The following is an 18,576-nucleotide window of genomic DNA, read 5'->3' as shown; positions in this document are numbered from 1 at the left end:
GGGGAGAGAAGGTAAGAATATGTTGATATGTTGCGATATGTTTCAATGAAACAGACAGCACTTTCAACTAAAGGCGACCGACAACAGTTCAGTTAGTTCAGTTTCAACGATATTTCTTCAAAAGAAAAAAATGAAGAAATGTTTTGCGAAAAAAAAAAAAAAAGAAACAACAAGCATTAAAATCGGTTTTGGCAAATCCGTTTCGGTTTTACTGATCATAATATAAAACCGGTTTTAACCGGTTTTATAAAACCGGTTTCGAGCCCTAGTGAGAGCCTATTTTAGTTCGGGAGTTGTCATCACATCACTTAGTCGCAAACACGTCATGTAGCTACAATAGAATGCTGTAGTATCAACAATAATGTAATTTCTCTAAGACATCACCCAGTAATCTGTCAAGTCCATTTACACATTTCTCAATACATACTGCTGTTATGACTTTCCTCCCTCATTTTATGCTCCCATTGTAGATGGGTAGATTTGCTATTATACATATCTATATACATGTAAAATAAAAAAAACTTTACATTCAAATAGAACTGCTAAGAATTTGGTTTAAAAATAATGAAAATACACAAGATGTGATAAGTGTAGAGTTTATTTCAATAAACACCATAAAAGCTGATATTAAGTTTCACTATTGACAGTTGGCCCACTGAGATGTTTTGATCATTAGATACAGAATAAAGTAGGATGAAGAACAGCGAAGAAGAGTAACAAATTAGGATACTGAAGCAAGATAGTCTTTGACTTCAGATGGTTCAAGGCGCCGGAAACCTTGAGCATTACAGATTCCAATTTCTATGTTGCTTTCTGTCATCTGCCCCTCAAAGCTTTCCTTCAATGTTAAAATAGCTGTGTGCACAGCATCTTCAAGTTCCAAATTTTCATTATACCTACAAGCAGAATAAACATCAATTTAATCAAAATTTAAACAGTCCAGATATGATAACAGACAACACTTCTCAAAAGCTTGTTAGAAGATTTCTGAAATGGTTACCAAAAAAACATTACAGCTTTGCAGAAAGAAAAGTTAATATTTTTGCTTTAACCCTAGCTCCTTGAGATATTAATTGTGTCAAACATGATTATAATGATAATAATCATAACAGCCAACACACTAAACTTCTTATTGGTTAAATTCAAATTACGACAAACGTAAATAAACAAACGAAGTTTGCTTTTAGAAGCGTTGAGATGTCTTAGAAAGTTAGAGAAGTGAGTTTAAATTCTCAATCGCAGAATAATGCTAATAATATAGCCTGAACAGGATAAACTACCCCTATTTTGCAGAAACACAGCTAGCCACCTACACTTTTTTCTGCAAAATAGGGGTAGTTTATCCTGTTCAGGCTATATTATTAGCATTATTCTGCGATTGAGAATTTAAAATCACTTCTTTAACTTTCTTATTGGTGTTTTCTTAGAATCATTATTTCTAGGTGTGTGGTAAGTTATAAAGATTGCCCAATAAGAGCCATCAATATATCACTTTAATAATATATATCAGATATGTGAAACTAGATATTTCAATGTCTGATACCTCCTCTAAAGTCAATCAGTGTATGTGTGTGTGTGTTATAAAGAAAAAAGAGAGAGTTGTAAGTGGAGGCATGGCTATGTGATTAAAAAGCTTGCTTCTCAACCACACAGCTACATCACACATATAATAATTATTGTTCAGTGTAGTTTGCACAAGACTCAAATTCTCTTTAAACCGAAATAGCAGTTTTGAAAGTCTAACAAAAAATATCTCTTTATTTAAAACAGTGCTTCTCAAACTCTGTTTCACTGTTGCTTCTTTTTTTACTAACACTTTTTTAATGCTCCCTTTGCTACAATTCATCATCATCATCGTTTAACGTCTGCTTTCCATGCTAGCATGGGTTGGACGATTTGACTGAGGACTGGTGGACCAGATGGCTACACTAGGCTCCAATCTGATTTGGCAGAGTTTCAAAAATTGCTGCTGACAAGTTGGTCAGCATTAAAAGACTACCTGTACCTAAGTCATCAATATAATATGGAATGTCAAAACAAAATTTTAGCCACTAATATTACCCTATGATATGCACACACACACACAGAGTATTTAAACAGGAGACAAAGACTGGAAAAAAAACCCTGTACAGCTGCATTTATCACTCACCACTACTGACCACCTTGTTTGTCTCCACTATCCCTAGTACAACTTAGTTTGAGAAACACTGATTAAAAAAACCAATGAATACAAATCTGAAACGAAAATTATAAAATGCTGACCTTTTTTCAAGAAAAGTCTTCCCATTCACATAATTTTTACCCATTGCTGTAGCCTTCCATGCAAAATATGCACCCTGTAAGGAAAAAAACAAAATTATCAGTCCTGTAGTTCATGCAATAATTTTAAACACATTTGACACAAGAGATATTATACAAGTTGGTATCAGAAAGTTCCCAAGCTGGTTCTGTAGCACACCAATAGATGGCAGCACATGGCTGTGTGTGCAATGAGAGCTAGCAGTGAACCTTTATAAGGCAATGTATCAAGTGAAATCACTGTGTTTACTATGCAAGTTGTGAAATTTGTATTTTTGTGATCACATGTATGTTGTAGCTTGTGAGTTTGTCAGAGACGGGAACAAAGAATCAACGTGAAATTTTGCATTAAACTTGAGAAATCTGCTAGAGACATTGAGCATGCTTTGGCAAGCCTATGGCGATGAGGCAATGGGTTGTCCGCAATGTTTCAAGTGGTCTATGCGTTTCATAAGGCATGACAGAGTTGCAGCTCAATCAAGAGCATGATCATCGTTTTTTGCTACATTCGCAATATTATGCATTGAGAATTTGCCCACCAGGACCAGACTATCAACTGAGAGTTCTTCTAAGACGCTTTGAAGCATTTGAGGAAAGACATTCGGAGAAAGTAACTGGATCTGTGGAGCACAAAGGATTAGATTCTTCATGATGACAGTGCACTCTATCACTGAGCTCTCCTCACTCATGAGTTTCTCACAAAAACCAGCATGGTATCACTTCCACACCTGCTCTAGTTGCCAGATTTAGCACCTGCAGACTTCCGTCTCTTCTCCGAAGATGAAAATGCAGCTCAAAGGTTATCGTTTTAACACCATTGTTGAGATCAAAAGTGAATTGCAGAAGCTCCTCAACTTGCTTACAGAAAATGACTTCCAGGTCAGATTCCGAAAGTGGCAGGAACGCTGGGATTGGTGTATTGCTGTGCAAGGTGACTATTTCGAAGGAGATGGTGTTAAAACTTAAGGTAAATAAGTTATTTTTTCTTAAACACAACTAGTCTGGGAACTTTTTGATACAACCTCATAATTATGAGGTTGTTAATAGCATACAGCCCAACAATACTGATATGTATACTCTTTCATACATCACATTTTAGAGCATGAAAATGGAATATACAATATAACACAAAGAGGATAAGCAAATACATTAAAATGCGAGGTCTTTCCCTCACCCTTGGTTTATATGTCATTGAGTTTAAAATAATGAAGGGAAGACAATTCATTAACTCCTTCTTTTGGAATTGTCTCCTGCTCCTTTCTTTCACATACTATCTACTCTCACTTATCACTTTCAGTAGATGTTTTATTCTGGGGTCAGAGACAGCCAATTTTATAACGTATGGTAAAAATTCAAAATACTATAGCTTTGGTCTATAGTTTCACAGTAGAAGATAACTGCCCAAGGAACCACACTAAGGGATGATGGAACAGATCCTGAAACCACATAGTTGTGAAATGAACTTGACCACCCCACTAAACTTGCATCTGTAGTTAGCAATAAATATGGTATATATCTGTACAATAATTGCTTTAACTAAAACCATTGCTCATGTTAGTATAAAAATATACATGCTAATAATTATAAGTAAATAAATAAATAAAATTGCAGTACGATAAAATATGAAAACCTGAGAATGTTTATTGTCCTTAACCCTTTTGAGACCAACCTGACTGGGACCACCCTTAATTCTATTATATAAATTCCCTATTTTAATGTGATCTAAATTAAACCCTCTCATCAAAATTCCATGTTAACAAGAAAGTTATTTTACTAAATAAACTTCACTATTTTCAAAATTAACTGAAACAAAGGCAGTGTTGTATTTCAACAGAAATATGGTAACAGAAGGGTAAATGTTTAGTTTATGCTATAGACATAATTACTGAGCAATAATTACCTTCATAATACAAATGAATGAACTATGAGAATGTGTTTACTGTGACAGAAAATAACTCCTTCCCTAATGCAGGTCATCATAAATGAATATGATTATATCTCTCTCTTTTTTTTTACTCTTTTATTTGTTTCAGTCATTTGACTGCGGCCATGCTGGATCATCGCCTTTAGTCGAGCAAATCGACCCCGGGACTTACTCTTTGTAAGCCTAGTACTTATTCTATCGGTTTCTTTTGCCGAACCGCTAAGTGACGGGGACATAAACCAGCATCGGTTGTCAAGCAATGCTAGGGGGACAAACACAGACACACAAATATACACACATATACATATATATATACGACGGGCTTCTTTCAGTTTCCGTCTACCAAATCCACTCACAAGGCTTTGGTCGGCCCGAGGCTATAGTAGAAGACACTTGCCCAAGGTGCCACGCAGTGGGACTGAACCTGGAACCATGTGGTTGGTAAGCAAGCTACTTACCACACAGCCACTCCTCAGTTACTAACTATTAGTTGCTAATTATTATGCAAGTAATATCAGTTACAAATTTTAGCACAAGGTCAGCAATTTCAGAGGGGAAGGGGAAGTCAGTTACATCAACCCAAGCGCTTGACAGTACTTACTTCATTGACCTCAAGAGGATAACAGACAGCTGATCTCAGAACGTAAAGACAGACAAAATGCCACTAAGCATTTTGCCCAGCATCTTAACAGTTCTGCCAGCTCAGTGCCTTATCATGCAAGTAATATCATCACCGATAATGAAGGACTATAACAAGAGATGAGGCCTTCTGCTAGAACAAACCCATTCAATCTCATCATCATCATTTTAATGTCCTCTTTTCTATGCTTAATTCTAGGGTTTGATGCCCTTCTTGCTGCCAATCTTCACCTGCTTTCAAGCAAGCTAATATCTCCCTTATCGCCAGACATGTTTCCACTGAAGACAAGAAATCAGTGATACTACTTGTATAATGGTGACAAAGACACACAGAGCCACATTTACATAGATATACACAACAGATTCTTCTTGTAGCTTCTGCCAATCAGATCCATTCACAAGGATTTTGTTGGCTTGAGGTCACAGGAGAAGGCGCTTGCCCAAGATACCATGCAGTGGGACTAAACCTAAAATTACATGATTGGGAAGTGAACTTCTTAACCAAACAAACATGGCTCTACCCATCCAATTTGTGCCAGCATAGAAAAATTAGGTGTAAAACAATGACAAAGATGAAGAAGACAATAATATCATACTGAAAATACAGATTCTCAGTTGAACACTTGATTAGTACTTTGATGGGTGACTGCTTGGAGTGACCCAAGTGCTGTAAGCCTCAGGTCACTCTGTAAGCCTTATGATGAGTGGGTGACATAATCAGTAGATAAGTTGGGTAAAGTACCTTGTATTTGGTTATGTTATTTTAGATTTTGAGTTCAAATCTTGCCCAGGTTTACTTTATCCTTTCATCATCGTCGTTTAACGTCCGCTTTCCATGCTAGCATGGGTTGGACGATTTGACTGAGGACTGGTGAAACCAGATGGCTACACCAGGCTCCAATCTGATTTGGCAGAGTTTCTACAGCTGGATGCCCTTCCTAACGCCAACCACTCAGAGAGTGTAGAGGGTGCTTTTACATGCCACCGGCACGAAAGCCAGTCAGGCGGTACTGGCAACGGCCACACTCAAAATGGTGTATTTTATGTGCCACCCGCACAAGAGCCAGTCCAGGATTAATACAATCAACCATATCCTTGAAGGCAGCATCTTAGCACAGCTACAGTGCAGTAACTAAAACCAGTAATAGAACATGTTAAAAACTTACTGATGGATCACATTGATATAAATATGGCTTCTGCTCATCTTCATCCCAGCCAGCTACCAGAAGAGAAACACCAAATGGACGAACACCTCTACAATAAAAGACAGTTTAAGATAAGCAAATAATCATTATTATACAAGCATGGAAAAGCAGACACAAAATGATAATGATGACAAGCCAATGTTATTTGTTTTGTATTGTTAAAAATGCTATGAAACAATGCAAGCAATTATTGGCTGGAGCTAACTTAGTTAACAGAGTTTCTTTAAAAAGTGCCTAAAACCCTGTACGTTATTTACTCAATCAACAATAGCAAATCTAGTACCTTATTTTGTATATTTATTGCATCTTCAAAAGAGCAGCAATAATAATAATCTACTATGCCTAGTGACACCTTTTTTCAGGAGAGAAAAAAGATTATAAAGCAACGTCAGAACAAGATAGTGATTTTTGTTATTGATGCCAGAGAAATATGAAAAATTTGAACTTTAAAATGTGAAATAACACATATTTACACATCATCATCATTATTATTTAACATCCGTTTTCCATGCTGGCATGGGTTGGACGGCTTGACAGGAGCTGGCTAAGCAGGAGACTGCAGCAGGCTTCACTGTCTGTTTTGGCATAGTTTTTACAGCTGAAGGCCCTTCCTAACACCAACCACCTTACAGAGTGAGTGGCCTGGGTATTTTTTACATGTAACCAGGCAAGAATTTGGATTATGAAACTATTGCATTGCCTGCTGTATCACAGAGAACTTTCCATCAACAGTAATTTGACAAATGTTTGATGTGGGGGATGTAGTTAACTAAATTGACATATTACACCACTAACACCTTTATTTATTGACCTTTGTGGGTTGACAGGTAGTCCCAAGTGTACAGGGAACAAACTAAATGTTATAGCTCTTAAATTGAAAATAAATATACAAGTGGGGGTGCTAGATTCCCTTGTTCGAAAATATAAGGACACTGATCGTGTCGTATAGCCAGCTGGAGACGATGTCTCCTGGGGTTAAATTACAGCAACATTCGTCCTAAACTAGGACTGCCATGTTATGTTGGCAAACAATCTTTACTACAAATAAACAATTATCAATAATATTATTCTATTTTTATCAAGGAACACAACAGTTATAAGGCTGAAGTATCTGACTACTAACATGTTTAGAAGTTCATATTTAACTATGTTGACTGTTGTTTTGTTCTCTGAGTAAGGTACATAATTCTGTTTACTTAAGTTTGCAAAAATTATTTAAAAGCAGCAAATTTTATTATTATAAATGCTACAAATTCCACCTTTCGTCCTTTCAGGGTCGATGAAATAAGTACCAGCCAAGTCCCCTCATCACAAATTTCAAGTCTTGTGCCTTTAGCAGAAACGATTATTACAAATGCTTACAATATTATAAGGTTAATTGCTCAAAGTAAAAACGTTAAGAATTAGCTAACATTGCTTCGAGCTGCGGAAGCACGGGAGACAACTCAGTACATTATTGCATATAAAGCCTCGTCAGCTGAAGTATAGGATTCACCAACTGCATCAAGCTATGAAAAAAATAATTAATCCAACAGATCAACCTCACTAATACAAGCATATTTAAACATATGTGAAAAAAAAGGAAAAATTTTTTTGACGTAATTTATAGTGTTTTATAAGTTTACCACAATAGCTAAATTTACTTACCCAGACTGTGTGAATTCTTGCATAACATTAGCAACTCTTTGGACTAGCTGAGCTGTAGGAATCTGTTCTTGGTACACAAGATAGTACTGTTGAGCAAGTTTGCGAGCACGGCGCACCAATACTCTGCAGAAAAGGAAAGAATAATTCTTTAACAGAAATACAGAACTTAAATAGCAGTGATGTCTATATTTTTGTTTATCTGATATAGTCTGGTATAAGCTTGCCCTTGTCTTTGACAAGCAGCTATGCACATGAATTTTTTAAAATAATTTATTAAATTTGAAAAATGCTAATCGTTAGTTGTGGAAGTCTCACAGTTGGTTATGTTATCTGCAGTACAGAAAAAATTGCTGAAGATAAGTAAATTGTATCTTTTTATTAGCAGTATGGAAATCTAGCTGAAAAGTGAATTCTTTAAGGTTAATGAACTTAAGAGGAGCTGATGCTGTGAATATTTACCTATAGTCAGGACCCATTCCACTGTATACCATTCCAATATTCTTAGTCAAGCATTCAACCTTATGAATGCTATGTTCTTCATACAAGATAGATTTTTGTTTTTTCTCAGTGGCCAAAACTACACCATTGGATGCTGAAAATGTAAAAGAATTTTTTTTAAATCTCTGAAATATAATGATGCTATCATTAATGATTTTCCTAATTAGATGTATTACATTAAAAATTTATTTTTACCTTTATTTCTACCAACCACAACACAAGAGGGATTAAGAACTGCAACCTTTCTTGAATTCAAGTACAAGTATATTAAAAAAAAAAAAAAAAAAAAACCATTTCGTAAACTATGATGGTCCAGAACCTCTTATAATCTGCACTAATTTACAAGCAAGAACTTCAAATTCCCATGGCTGCCAGACTAGTTTACTGGTATCTTGCACAGTACAGTATTAATAACCTAGTATCATATATAGTAATCTACAGAAACCTGTACTTGATTTAATCATTTAAATTTAATATTTGTTTAATTTAGGATGTGTAGACCAAAATGAACACCCTTGGGTTCAGCAAAATCAATAATCTGGAAAGGCTTTGAAATCAAAGGAGCCAGAAAATCAATGTTGTACATGTAGTATTTATAGTATGTTAGTGATACTTATTTTATCAGTTGCAAAGGATAAAAAAAAAAAGAAAAAGAGTCAATCCAGGCAGAACCCTGAGTTCCTAAGACAATACTGAAGGTCGTTTTAAGACAGGGTTAGTAAATTTAGTAAGAGATGAAGACAAGATTACTAAGAAGGTACAACAGTACAAGTAGATGGGATGTGAGGTAAAGGTGCTTAACTACTGAGCACCTGACCATTATTTAAAATTTTACTATACCTATTGTGTTATGTTTCTGGGTAAAGCTCATCATACTGCTTGCCTCAGTCCACCTAGTAAGGCAACCAATATGACTATCAACAGAGCTGACAATTACGGGTAAAGTATTGTAATGTAGAGATGGCATATAACTGCTTAACTGTTAATAGATCCCATATTGACTATACAGCTGAGTGGTTAGCAACAGGAAAGGTATCCGGTTGTTAAAAAAAAATTGTTGCAACAAAATCTATTGCTGTACTAGTATGGAAAAATGGATGTAAAACAGTATTTTGAATAATAGAAAGAAAATGGAAATAGCTGCTAGAACTATACCCTTTAAAGTACTCTTGGCCTGCAAGAGTCCTGTGTCAATGTCATATAAATGTGTTCATACTGGTGCCATGTTAAAGGCACCCAACACACACTGTAAAGTGGTTGGCATTAGGAAGGGCATCCAGCTATAGAAACCAATCCAAATCAGACTGAAACCTAGTGCAGCTCTCTGGCTTGCCAGCTCTGGTCAAACTGTTCAACCCGTGCCAACATCAAAAACAGATGTTAAAGGATGATGATGATGATGATGATTTGATAAAAGATAATGGGAAAAAGAAATATCAAGCATTAACTGACATGAAAATTTACTAATGGAAATGTAGTACTGTATATTACCTCACAGTACATAGATGACTAACCTGTCACACATTTAGATGCTACTAATAAAGTGACTGAGCCAATAAAAACAGGAATTCATATGTACATCTATAAAAATTATATTAATGTATTTACCTTTAATCCCAACAGAAGGTGCACCAGCTGCAACTGCTGCCAGAGCATATTCAATTTGGACAAGTTTACCTGAAGGGCTGTAAAATGAAAATAAAATAAAGCAAAAAAAAAAAAAAGAAACATTATTCAACTGCAAGTATTGATAGGGCTTTAAGTTGATTCACAATTTTAAAGTGTTTTACAATTGCAACTTAGTGCAAACTACTTAACAGAGTGACAATAAAATTGAAGAGGATCCGGCTTTTTTTGAAGGTGCAACTAACAAAATTGAGAAAATGGAATGAGATATAGCTAGAATAAGAGAGAACTTTAACACTGTACAAAATCAAAAGAGCAGAGAGGTTGTTATCGGAAATGATTCAAGATGTCAAACCCAAATTGACATATGCCTAAATATGACAAATCTTCAAATATTCTAAAAATATGTTTGAAGACAAACAGAAGAAAACAAATCCTGATTAAGTGAGCTGTATAGGAATAGCATGGGTGTGACATAAATAATTAACAACAATAAAATGCTAACGTACCCACAGGATTTCTTAGTAGTGTGTCCACAAAAGAACCTGACAGAAATCCCTACAAGGTTCTAGTTATTTAATAACCATGGAGATAAAACACACATTAAGAAAGCTAGCATTATATTAAAGAGATACAAATCTCCTAGACCTGAAAAGTTGTCAAAGAGATAATAGAATCACTTCTGAGGTCAAAGGAATTAATTTTCATCTTTTTATTAGCAAGCCATATAAGATATATCCAAGGAACTGAAGAAAGCTAAAATTACTAGTCTTCAAGAATGGGGAAAAGTGTGATTCTGGAAACTATGAACCAGTAAGTCTCACCGGTGTTGTGCATAAAATTAGGAAAACCATAGTGAAGAGAAAGATAGTCAGATATAAGATGGAACATAACAGTAAAAAAAAAAATGCAGATTTATGAGATAGGAAGAATAACAAGAAAAAAGTATGAAATAGGTGAATAAAAAATTTCATAAGAAAAAGAGCCAGGTGTGTTCTGGCAGGCAACTGTCTGAAGTTTAGGGAGCACTCAGTAGAGAAAATAAATAACAGGTTAGTAGGGTTTATAAGATCCTTCAGTATACTGAATAAAGCAATATTCAAGACATTGAATACAGCATCAGTGAGGTAATCAATCCAGGTCTGGTGCCTATATAAACTGAAGGACACCAAAATAGTAGAAAATGTACAGCAAAGAGTCACAAAGTTTCTCCCAGCATTAAGAAAACTCTCATATGAGGAACAAATCAGGGAGATAGCTTTGCTTGCCCTTGCTTACAATAAATCACATGGGACATGATTAAGGTTTTTAAGATCATGAATGGAAGCTAAATAAAGAATTTTGTGACGATATATTTGTGAACCAAGAAGAAATGACAGGGAAGCACGATAAGAAAATGCACAAACAGTAAGTAAGAATGAGAGTAAACAAATTCGTTTCGTGAGTTGTGAATACTTTGAACAATCTCAAGGAAAGGGTAGTAAATCAAAATAAGTGGGGTTTGAAAGACTGAACCATGCCTGGAAGAATAAGGAGCAGAGATTCAACCAAAGCCGCTGTGACTACTGTCAAATAAGACCAAATGAAAAAGAACTGAAGCTATAAGCCTACTTCCAGAAGTTGTCTGAGATTAAATGGTCGTGCAGATAGCGTAATGGACAGCAAACTCATACGTCCAAATCTCCTCTTTCTGGTATGAGTTTCTTTAGCTGTTGGGAATAGATAGTAGGGTTTTCTAGAGAAATTTCTTGTCCAACAGAGTAAGGTTTGTTCTCCAATACCTTACCGCTACGGAAACCCCAGACTTCGTACGGAACTTGTGATCATGAAAAGATTACGTCTTTGAACTTTCAATAGGAGATTTTTAAGTAAAAAGAATATTTTCAATTAATGAAAATGAGGGAAAACAATCTTTATATACAATAATCCAGCAATATAGCATTATACTCACGCACGTTTCTCGTGGAATACTTTATACAAAAATTAACGACATTCTTTCGATTAGTCTCGAACTTGCCAATTTGTACAGAATTAACAGCTAAAGATGTTAGGTACTATTCAAGAAGAGTACCAAGATGTTAATCGTACGGTTTCCAGTTGCTATCAGAATTGTTTTGTTTTAATTAACCAATATTTCTTTCTTTTGCCCAACAATCTCAAACCTTCCAACACGAGGATAAAAACATTTTGAAAATACAATTATGCAAAAGCAGTTAAAGTACCAAGTATTTAAAAATAGAGATATTCACGATGGTAAGAACATAATTTTACAAATTGATTTAGTAACTTACAGATCTTACGGTTTCGGGATTGTATAGTTAAGAACAAATATAAATAATATAGTGAAATATCTTAAAACATTCTGAAGCGACAAAGAGACCGGTCATGCTGCGAATGGATGAGAAAGCAGAAATTGAACGAGTTTCAGGGATTCCTTAATATATATTTCCTTGAGTTGCAGAATACAATAATCATAACAAAAGATAGAGACAATAGAGTATTCCGTAAAATGAAATGATCAACAGTGAAAAATATCGTAATATATATAAATAAATATGTAAATACATTACCTGAATGTTGTCAGGGAAAAACTGTATCGTTCAGACATTTTGGTTAATGAATTGTGTTAAAGTAAATTTCATAGCCGAAGATAAAATTAAATGATGAATAAAATATTAGATATAAATTGACTACAAAATTCACATATAATATTTAATTAAAATAAATATTATTGATTTCTTTTATTTTTGCTGCTAATTCTTAATTTCAGATATTGTAATATTTATACGTAACTATAGTTTATATATATACCATAAACTAGTTAAACTACAGACAGCATGTTGAGAAATGTAGTTCTTCGACTGGAACGAGATATTTTTCGATTATTGAATTGGAATCAATCACCAAGTAAGATTTAGTTTTGAAATTATATTTATTTATCAGTTGTAAGTGTTTGTGTTTATCAATTTTGTTTGAAAAATCTTGAGACTTCATTTGAAACTCGGTCCTACACACTATAACATTCAGCACACGTTTCAATGTCACACACAAATCAACAAATATTTGTTGTTCAATTTTTATTTTAGTAAATATAATCTCATGAAACTGCTGTTCCTTTTCAGTTACATGTGATCCTGTAAGTCTTACCCATAAAATATTAAGAGACGGTCTGCTTATACATTTTAATATTCCTGATAATTTTTTTTTTTTTCAAGTTCAGTTTATAGTTATATTTTCTTTTAAATTACAGCAAAGCCACAGCCAAACTTTATAAGATACGGTCGACTGAATGGACTCAGTATATAACTGGTACTTATATCGATTGTTGGAGGATTCAAATTTGTTTAAGTCCTTTAAACTGCATCCTGTAATTGGACCCTATTTCGGGAATTCTGGAGTTTTGAAGAATGTGGAATCACCTCTTAGCTACTATTGTTCCGCAGTAGTGGCACCTATCATGGTCCCAACTATAGGTTAAACAGCATGGAACCATCCGAGCCAGGGTACCTTGAAATCATTGGGATGCAACATGTGAACTGTTTCGGAAAATGAACTAATTGAATCAATGGCAAGGATGAACGAACAACAAACTATCAACTGCCAGGGTCAATCAGTTCAGTTAGCGAGCTACTGTTATCATCTATGCAGTTGTGGCGTACGCAGATGAGATATTTTAATTAGCAAAAGACCAATGTGATTAAGGCCAGACCAGACATTCATGCTTCATTGCTTGATCGAGGTGTCTGGCGTGGAAGAGTTACATTGGTCCGGGAAAATCGCCCCATCTGGTTATTCGAAAAAGCTGTTTTTAACGGGATTTGAAATTAGAATGTATAAAAATCAGTCTAAATGTTATGCAACATAGCTACAATCACAACCCAACGACTTGCCCATATCCTCTGAACCAGAAGATAAATCACCCAACTCCACCCAACAATTATTGGTATTCTACAAAGCCCAAATGAGGCCCACGGTGGAGTAATGCCCGCAAAGCTGGGGTGGTGTTACTGCGACACAAACACAGACATCTTAGACTGCATCCAGAAAAAAGGCCACCTAACTGAATGGCATAATGTCACTCACAGACCCACAAGCAAACTGTTCGCTTTCTCTCTCTCTCTCTCTCTCTCTCTCTCCAATTATAATGGCTTCTGTTTCTCGGAAATGGTTGAACTCATGTCGCCTCTATCTACCAACTCCTCTCTTATGACCAACTCTCTCAGGCCCCGTATTAATCTCCCATTTCGGCTTTCCGTCGTAGATCATCGTTCCTCTTGAAATTCTTGCCTGTTCATGTCTTTCTGCAAGTATTGTCTTACAAACATTCAAGAAGAACCTTAATAGCTTCAGTTTTACCTGTGCCAAGAGGTCTGAAAACCTATGGGCACTGTGTCTTCTTTTAACCTGAGCAAGTAAAAAAAAAAAGTATCAGGTGATAAACGAATTATCTCCCTTACTTCAACCTACAGTTAACTTCTAACGTTATTCAGTGAAAAAAGAATCCTTCTGAACTCTGTTATCAAAGGTACTAGAAAACTAGAGCCTGTTCACTTTAAACCAGAAGCATTAACCCTTTTGTTACTAAATTTCTGTTAGAATATGCTGCTTTTGTTTCAGTTAATTTTCAAAATAATGAAGAATTGAAGCAAAATAACTTTCCATTATTAAGCAGATGTTTAAAATCTAAATTTACATGGGATTTTGATGGAAGGTTTTAATTTAGATTACTTTTTTTCCTTCACGTCCTGTGCTTCTGCCATCACTCTATCCCCTGGCTAACATAGATTTCTGCCACCTCCCTACTATCCCAGTCATATTGCCTTGAATACCTTTCTCAGAATACAGAGTACTCCTGTCACTCATTCCACTATTAGGCATTTCTCCCATCACTCGTGCTTCTTTGTAAAGAGATTGATGAGCAGACAGCGACATGGTGTTATAAAGTTCCTTTAGTGGTGATGAGGACATGGATAACTCTTTAGTGATGGTGTCATAAAAAACACATCCAGTACACATTGTAAAGTGTGTGATTGTTAAGACCCTTTAGTCTAGTCAAGGACGTGATTAAAGTTACCTCTATGCCAGTGGCATAGACAAGCATCTCCTACTCTCTGTAAAGTGGCTGGTACTAGGAAAGGGCATCTAGCCATCAAAACTAAGCCAAAATGAAACATGTGGTAACCCTCTGCCTACCAACCTAATTTGGGAGACAGATTTATCCAGCTCATACTAGCTTGGACAGCAGACATAAAACAGAAATGGTGGCGATAATTATTATTTGTTTAATTTCCTTCTTTAAAATCTGGTCTATAATATTCTTTGTGCTCCATCTCCAGAAGTACTACAAGCCTACAGCCTACCTTCTTGAAACTGGAGAAAAAGCTATTTCTTTGATAAACTACCTGTGTGTTGAAAACATGTACCCAATTCTGAGGAAAGTCTTTTAGGAAATTAGAAAAGAATATATTAGAAAATTTCTAATCCATATTATAAATACAATGAAAGAAGTTTATAATATTTTTTTTTATTAGTTATACACAAATTATTAATTTATTAATTAATTAATGGAAATATTAAATTCATGTTTCAGAACCAGCTCTAGCATTTGTTACAACCGATACCGAAAATGACGTTTACCAGAAGGCCTCAAATATTCTTGATTCCATTTTTGAAAGTTTCTTGTGGGGTGCCCCAAAAAGCAGACGATCAACTGAAAAACGTAAAATACGCAAAATGTCAGAACTGAAACATTTTGAACATGCAAGACCAAAGCAAAATATTATTGCATGTCTTCAGTGTGGACATTATCACGAAAATGACACTATTTGCGGTAAGAACTGTTAAAGAATCTCATATCATCTTATTAAACACAATTAGTTTCTTGGCAATATTGTTGTTACTTTTATTATTTCATAATTGTGTTACATGTTGTGAGTGGAGGCGCAATGGCCCAGTTGTTAGGGCAGCCGACTCGTCGTCATAATATCGCCCTTTCTATTCCCAGACCGGGCGTTGTGAGTGTTTATTGAACGAAAACACCTAAAGCTCCACGAGGCTCCAGCAAGGGATGGTGGCGAACCCTGCTGTACTCTTTCACCACAACTTTCTCTCACTCTTCCTGTTTCTGTTGTGCCTGTAATTCAAAGGGTCAGCCTTGTCACACTGTGTCACGCTGAATATCCCTGAGAACTACGATAAGGGTACACGTGTCTGTGGAGTGCTCAGCCACTTGCACGTTAATTTCACGAGCTGGCCGTTCCATTGATCAGATCAACTGGAACCCTCGACGTCGTAAGCGACGGAGTGCCAACAACATGTGAATAGAAGGCACCCATGACGGAAGACACAAGAAAAAATGTAGTTAAATAAAAGGTGTAGACTTAAGAAGTGGAATATACTGTAGTGCAGACTATTTTTTAAATGATATGCCACTTGGGAAGCACCTATGCTAGTGGCACATAAAAAGCATCCAGCACACTCTGCTAAGTGGTTGGCATTAGGAAGGGCATCCAGCTGTAGAAGCCATGCCACAACAGACAGTTGGTCCCTGGACAGCTCCATGTCAAACTGTCCAATCCATGCCAGCATGGAAAGCAGACAGTAAACGATGATGAACAAAGTAAAATTTTATATTGGGTATAGCAGTGTTGTTAAAAGGCTCACTTCCCAACCATGTGGTTTTGGGTTCAGTCCCACTGCATGGCACCGTGGGCAAGTGTTTTCTACTACTGCTCCAAGTCAACAAAGCTCTGTGAGTGGATTCAGTTAACAGAAACTGAAAGAAGTCCATCATATATATATGTGAGTGTGTTTGTTTGTGTCTCCCCATCTCAGACATCACATGATAGTTGTAAGATAGTGTCAGCATCACACAAGTTCCTAGTCTTCTTTGAAAATATGTCTGGCCATGGAAGACTTTTTACTTTACTTTGAAATAGGTGAGGGTTTGCAACAGGAAGGGCATCTGATCTGTGCTAGCTTGGAAAAGTAGATGTTATCATGATGATGATGATATGCATTACATTTCAGTTTATGTTATCCCTGGAGGTGTATGTGGTACCAGATTTAATTCACACTTGGAGCTATAATTTCTAAATTGAGAGTAATAATGTTTTTATACTCTAGGACACTGACGCATCTCTAAAGATGAAATTAATTAACTGAAAATCCTTAATCTTAATATGTAGCAGATACATGACATCTGTAGAACTTATTGCTATCTAATTTATCGATTTTAATACATTTGGTGAATAATAGTAATTTTGGTCACCAATTTACTGTTTTTAGTGGATAGAAAAACATGAGATTGTCTCTGCAACTCAGGCAGAACAAACACTGTACAGGGTATTTTTATTCAAAAACGTCATCATCACCCTTTTTACATTTGCTCCTTTTACTATAAGGCAGTATTCTGTAGCCAGATGCTCCTCCTGTTGCCAACTTCTACCTCTTTTTCAAGTAAGGTATTTTATTCCACTGATCTTCACACATGATAAAACTGCTAAGCTATTAGGCATTATTTAATTCTTTATTGCCCACAAGGGGCTAAACAAAGAGGGGACAAACAAGGACAGACAAAGGGACTAAGTCAATTACATTGACCCCAGTGCGTATCTGGTACTTATTTAATCGACCCCGAAAGGATGAAAAGCAAAGTCGACTTTGGCGGAATTTGAACTCAGAACATAGTGTCAGAGGAAATATTGTTAAGAATTTCGCCTGGCATGCTAACGATTCTGCCAGCATCTGATGTAAACACTTACCATTTTTGTTAATATGGTGACAATGTGAAACATGCTGAAGCACACACATTCACAACAGGCTTCTATACAGTTTCCATTCAACAAATTTCACTTGTGAGATATTAGTCAGCCCAAGGGTATAGTAAAAGGCACATATCTAACAGGGCATGCAGGGAGTGGAACCCAAAACCATATGATAGCAAAGCAAACCACTTCATTGATCTTTTGGCCAACATACATTGTGAAAAAATAGGCATTACATTTCCACACTGTTTCCATACTCAAATCACAAAACATTGGTCAGTCCAAAGCTTTGGTAAAAGAAACTTGTCCAAAGTACCACTGAGGAAGATCCCACCTGCATCGCATGGTTGTAAAGCATACTTCTTAACCACAGTGATTGCAAGTTGTATATTATTAGTGACTTGTTATATCAAATATATAGGGAAATCAGTACTTAGAAAGAGTGACTTGTGACTGAGAGATGAGATATAATATAAGAAATTATTCAATTTCATTACCTGTCATTATTGTCTTTCTGTCTCACTTTGAACAGGTAACTGCTACGATAAAGTACGACAAGAGACTAAACTCATGCAGAAAGCTTTCAAAGATGATCTGAAATATTCTGCTCCTCTGAAAGAAGTAGTGGTGCTTTATGAAAATGAAAAAGAAGAAAGTATTCATGATAAATACGTTGTGAAAGTGAAGAAAACGAGACCTTCCTGGTTTGCGAAAAGCTTATTAATTAAAGCTAAATGAATTTTTGAGATTAGTTTTTATTAGTATTTTATATTAAAGTAAATGATTGAAACAAATGCAATGGTTGTTATGAATTTATTTCTTATTTTTATGCTGTTCTTTATTCAAAAAACAGTAAAAACACTAAAAGGTTTTGGTCCAAACTAAAGGGTTTGACCCGAGCAAAAAACAAAAGAGAAAAAATAGTGTAATAGGTGTAAAACAACTTGCTCTAAACGAATATGAAAAAAATGCA

At 35.6% G+C, this 18,576-nt stretch overlaps 2 protein-coding genes across 2 annotated transcripts; one reads left to right on the top strand and one right to left on the bottom strand.

The window, feature by feature from the left end:
* Positions 1 to 580: 580 nt before the first annotated feature.
* Positions 581 to 12,497, bottom strand: LOC106872126 (proteasome subunit alpha type-2). The gene is made up of 7 exons (XM_014918995.1): positions 12,408 to 12,497; positions 9,820 to 9,896; positions 8,173 to 8,305; positions 7,714 to 7,836; positions 6,028 to 6,115; positions 2,263 to 2,336; positions 581 to 896 (listed from the first exon to the last, which is right to left on the bottom strand). Exons 1-7 carry the CDS (start codon positions 12,443 to 12,445, stop codon positions 722 to 724), a joined length of 708 nt encoding a protein of 235 aa, XP_014774481.1. The 5' UTR covers positions 12,446 to 12,497; the 3' UTR covers positions 581 to 721.
* Positions 12,498 to 12,646: 149 nt separating this feature from the next.
* LOC106872127 (39S ribosomal protein L32, mitochondrial) lies at positions 12,647 to 18,402 on the top strand. The gene is made up of 3 exons (XM_014918997.2): positions 12,647 to 12,744; positions 15,428 to 15,667; positions 18,136 to 18,402. The coding sequence occupies exons 1-3, from the start codon at positions 12,675 to 12,677 to the stop codon at positions 18,339 to 18,341; spliced, it is 516 nt and encodes a 171-aa protein (XP_014774483.1). The 5' UTR covers positions 12,647 to 12,674; the 3' UTR covers positions 18,342 to 18,402.
* The last annotated feature ends 174 nt before the right edge of the window (positions 18,403 to 18,576 follow it).

The sequence above is a fragment of the Octopus bimaculoides genome, chromosome 4 (assembly GCF_001194135.2).
Source record: "Octopus bimaculoides isolate UCB-OBI-ISO-001 chromosome 4, ASM119413v2, whole genome shotgun sequence".
Taxonomy (NCBI): Eukaryota; Metazoa; Mollusca; class Cephalopoda; order Octopoda; family Octopodidae; genus Octopus; species Octopus bimaculoides.
This window is presented reverse-complemented; position numbering and strand designations above follow the sequence as displayed.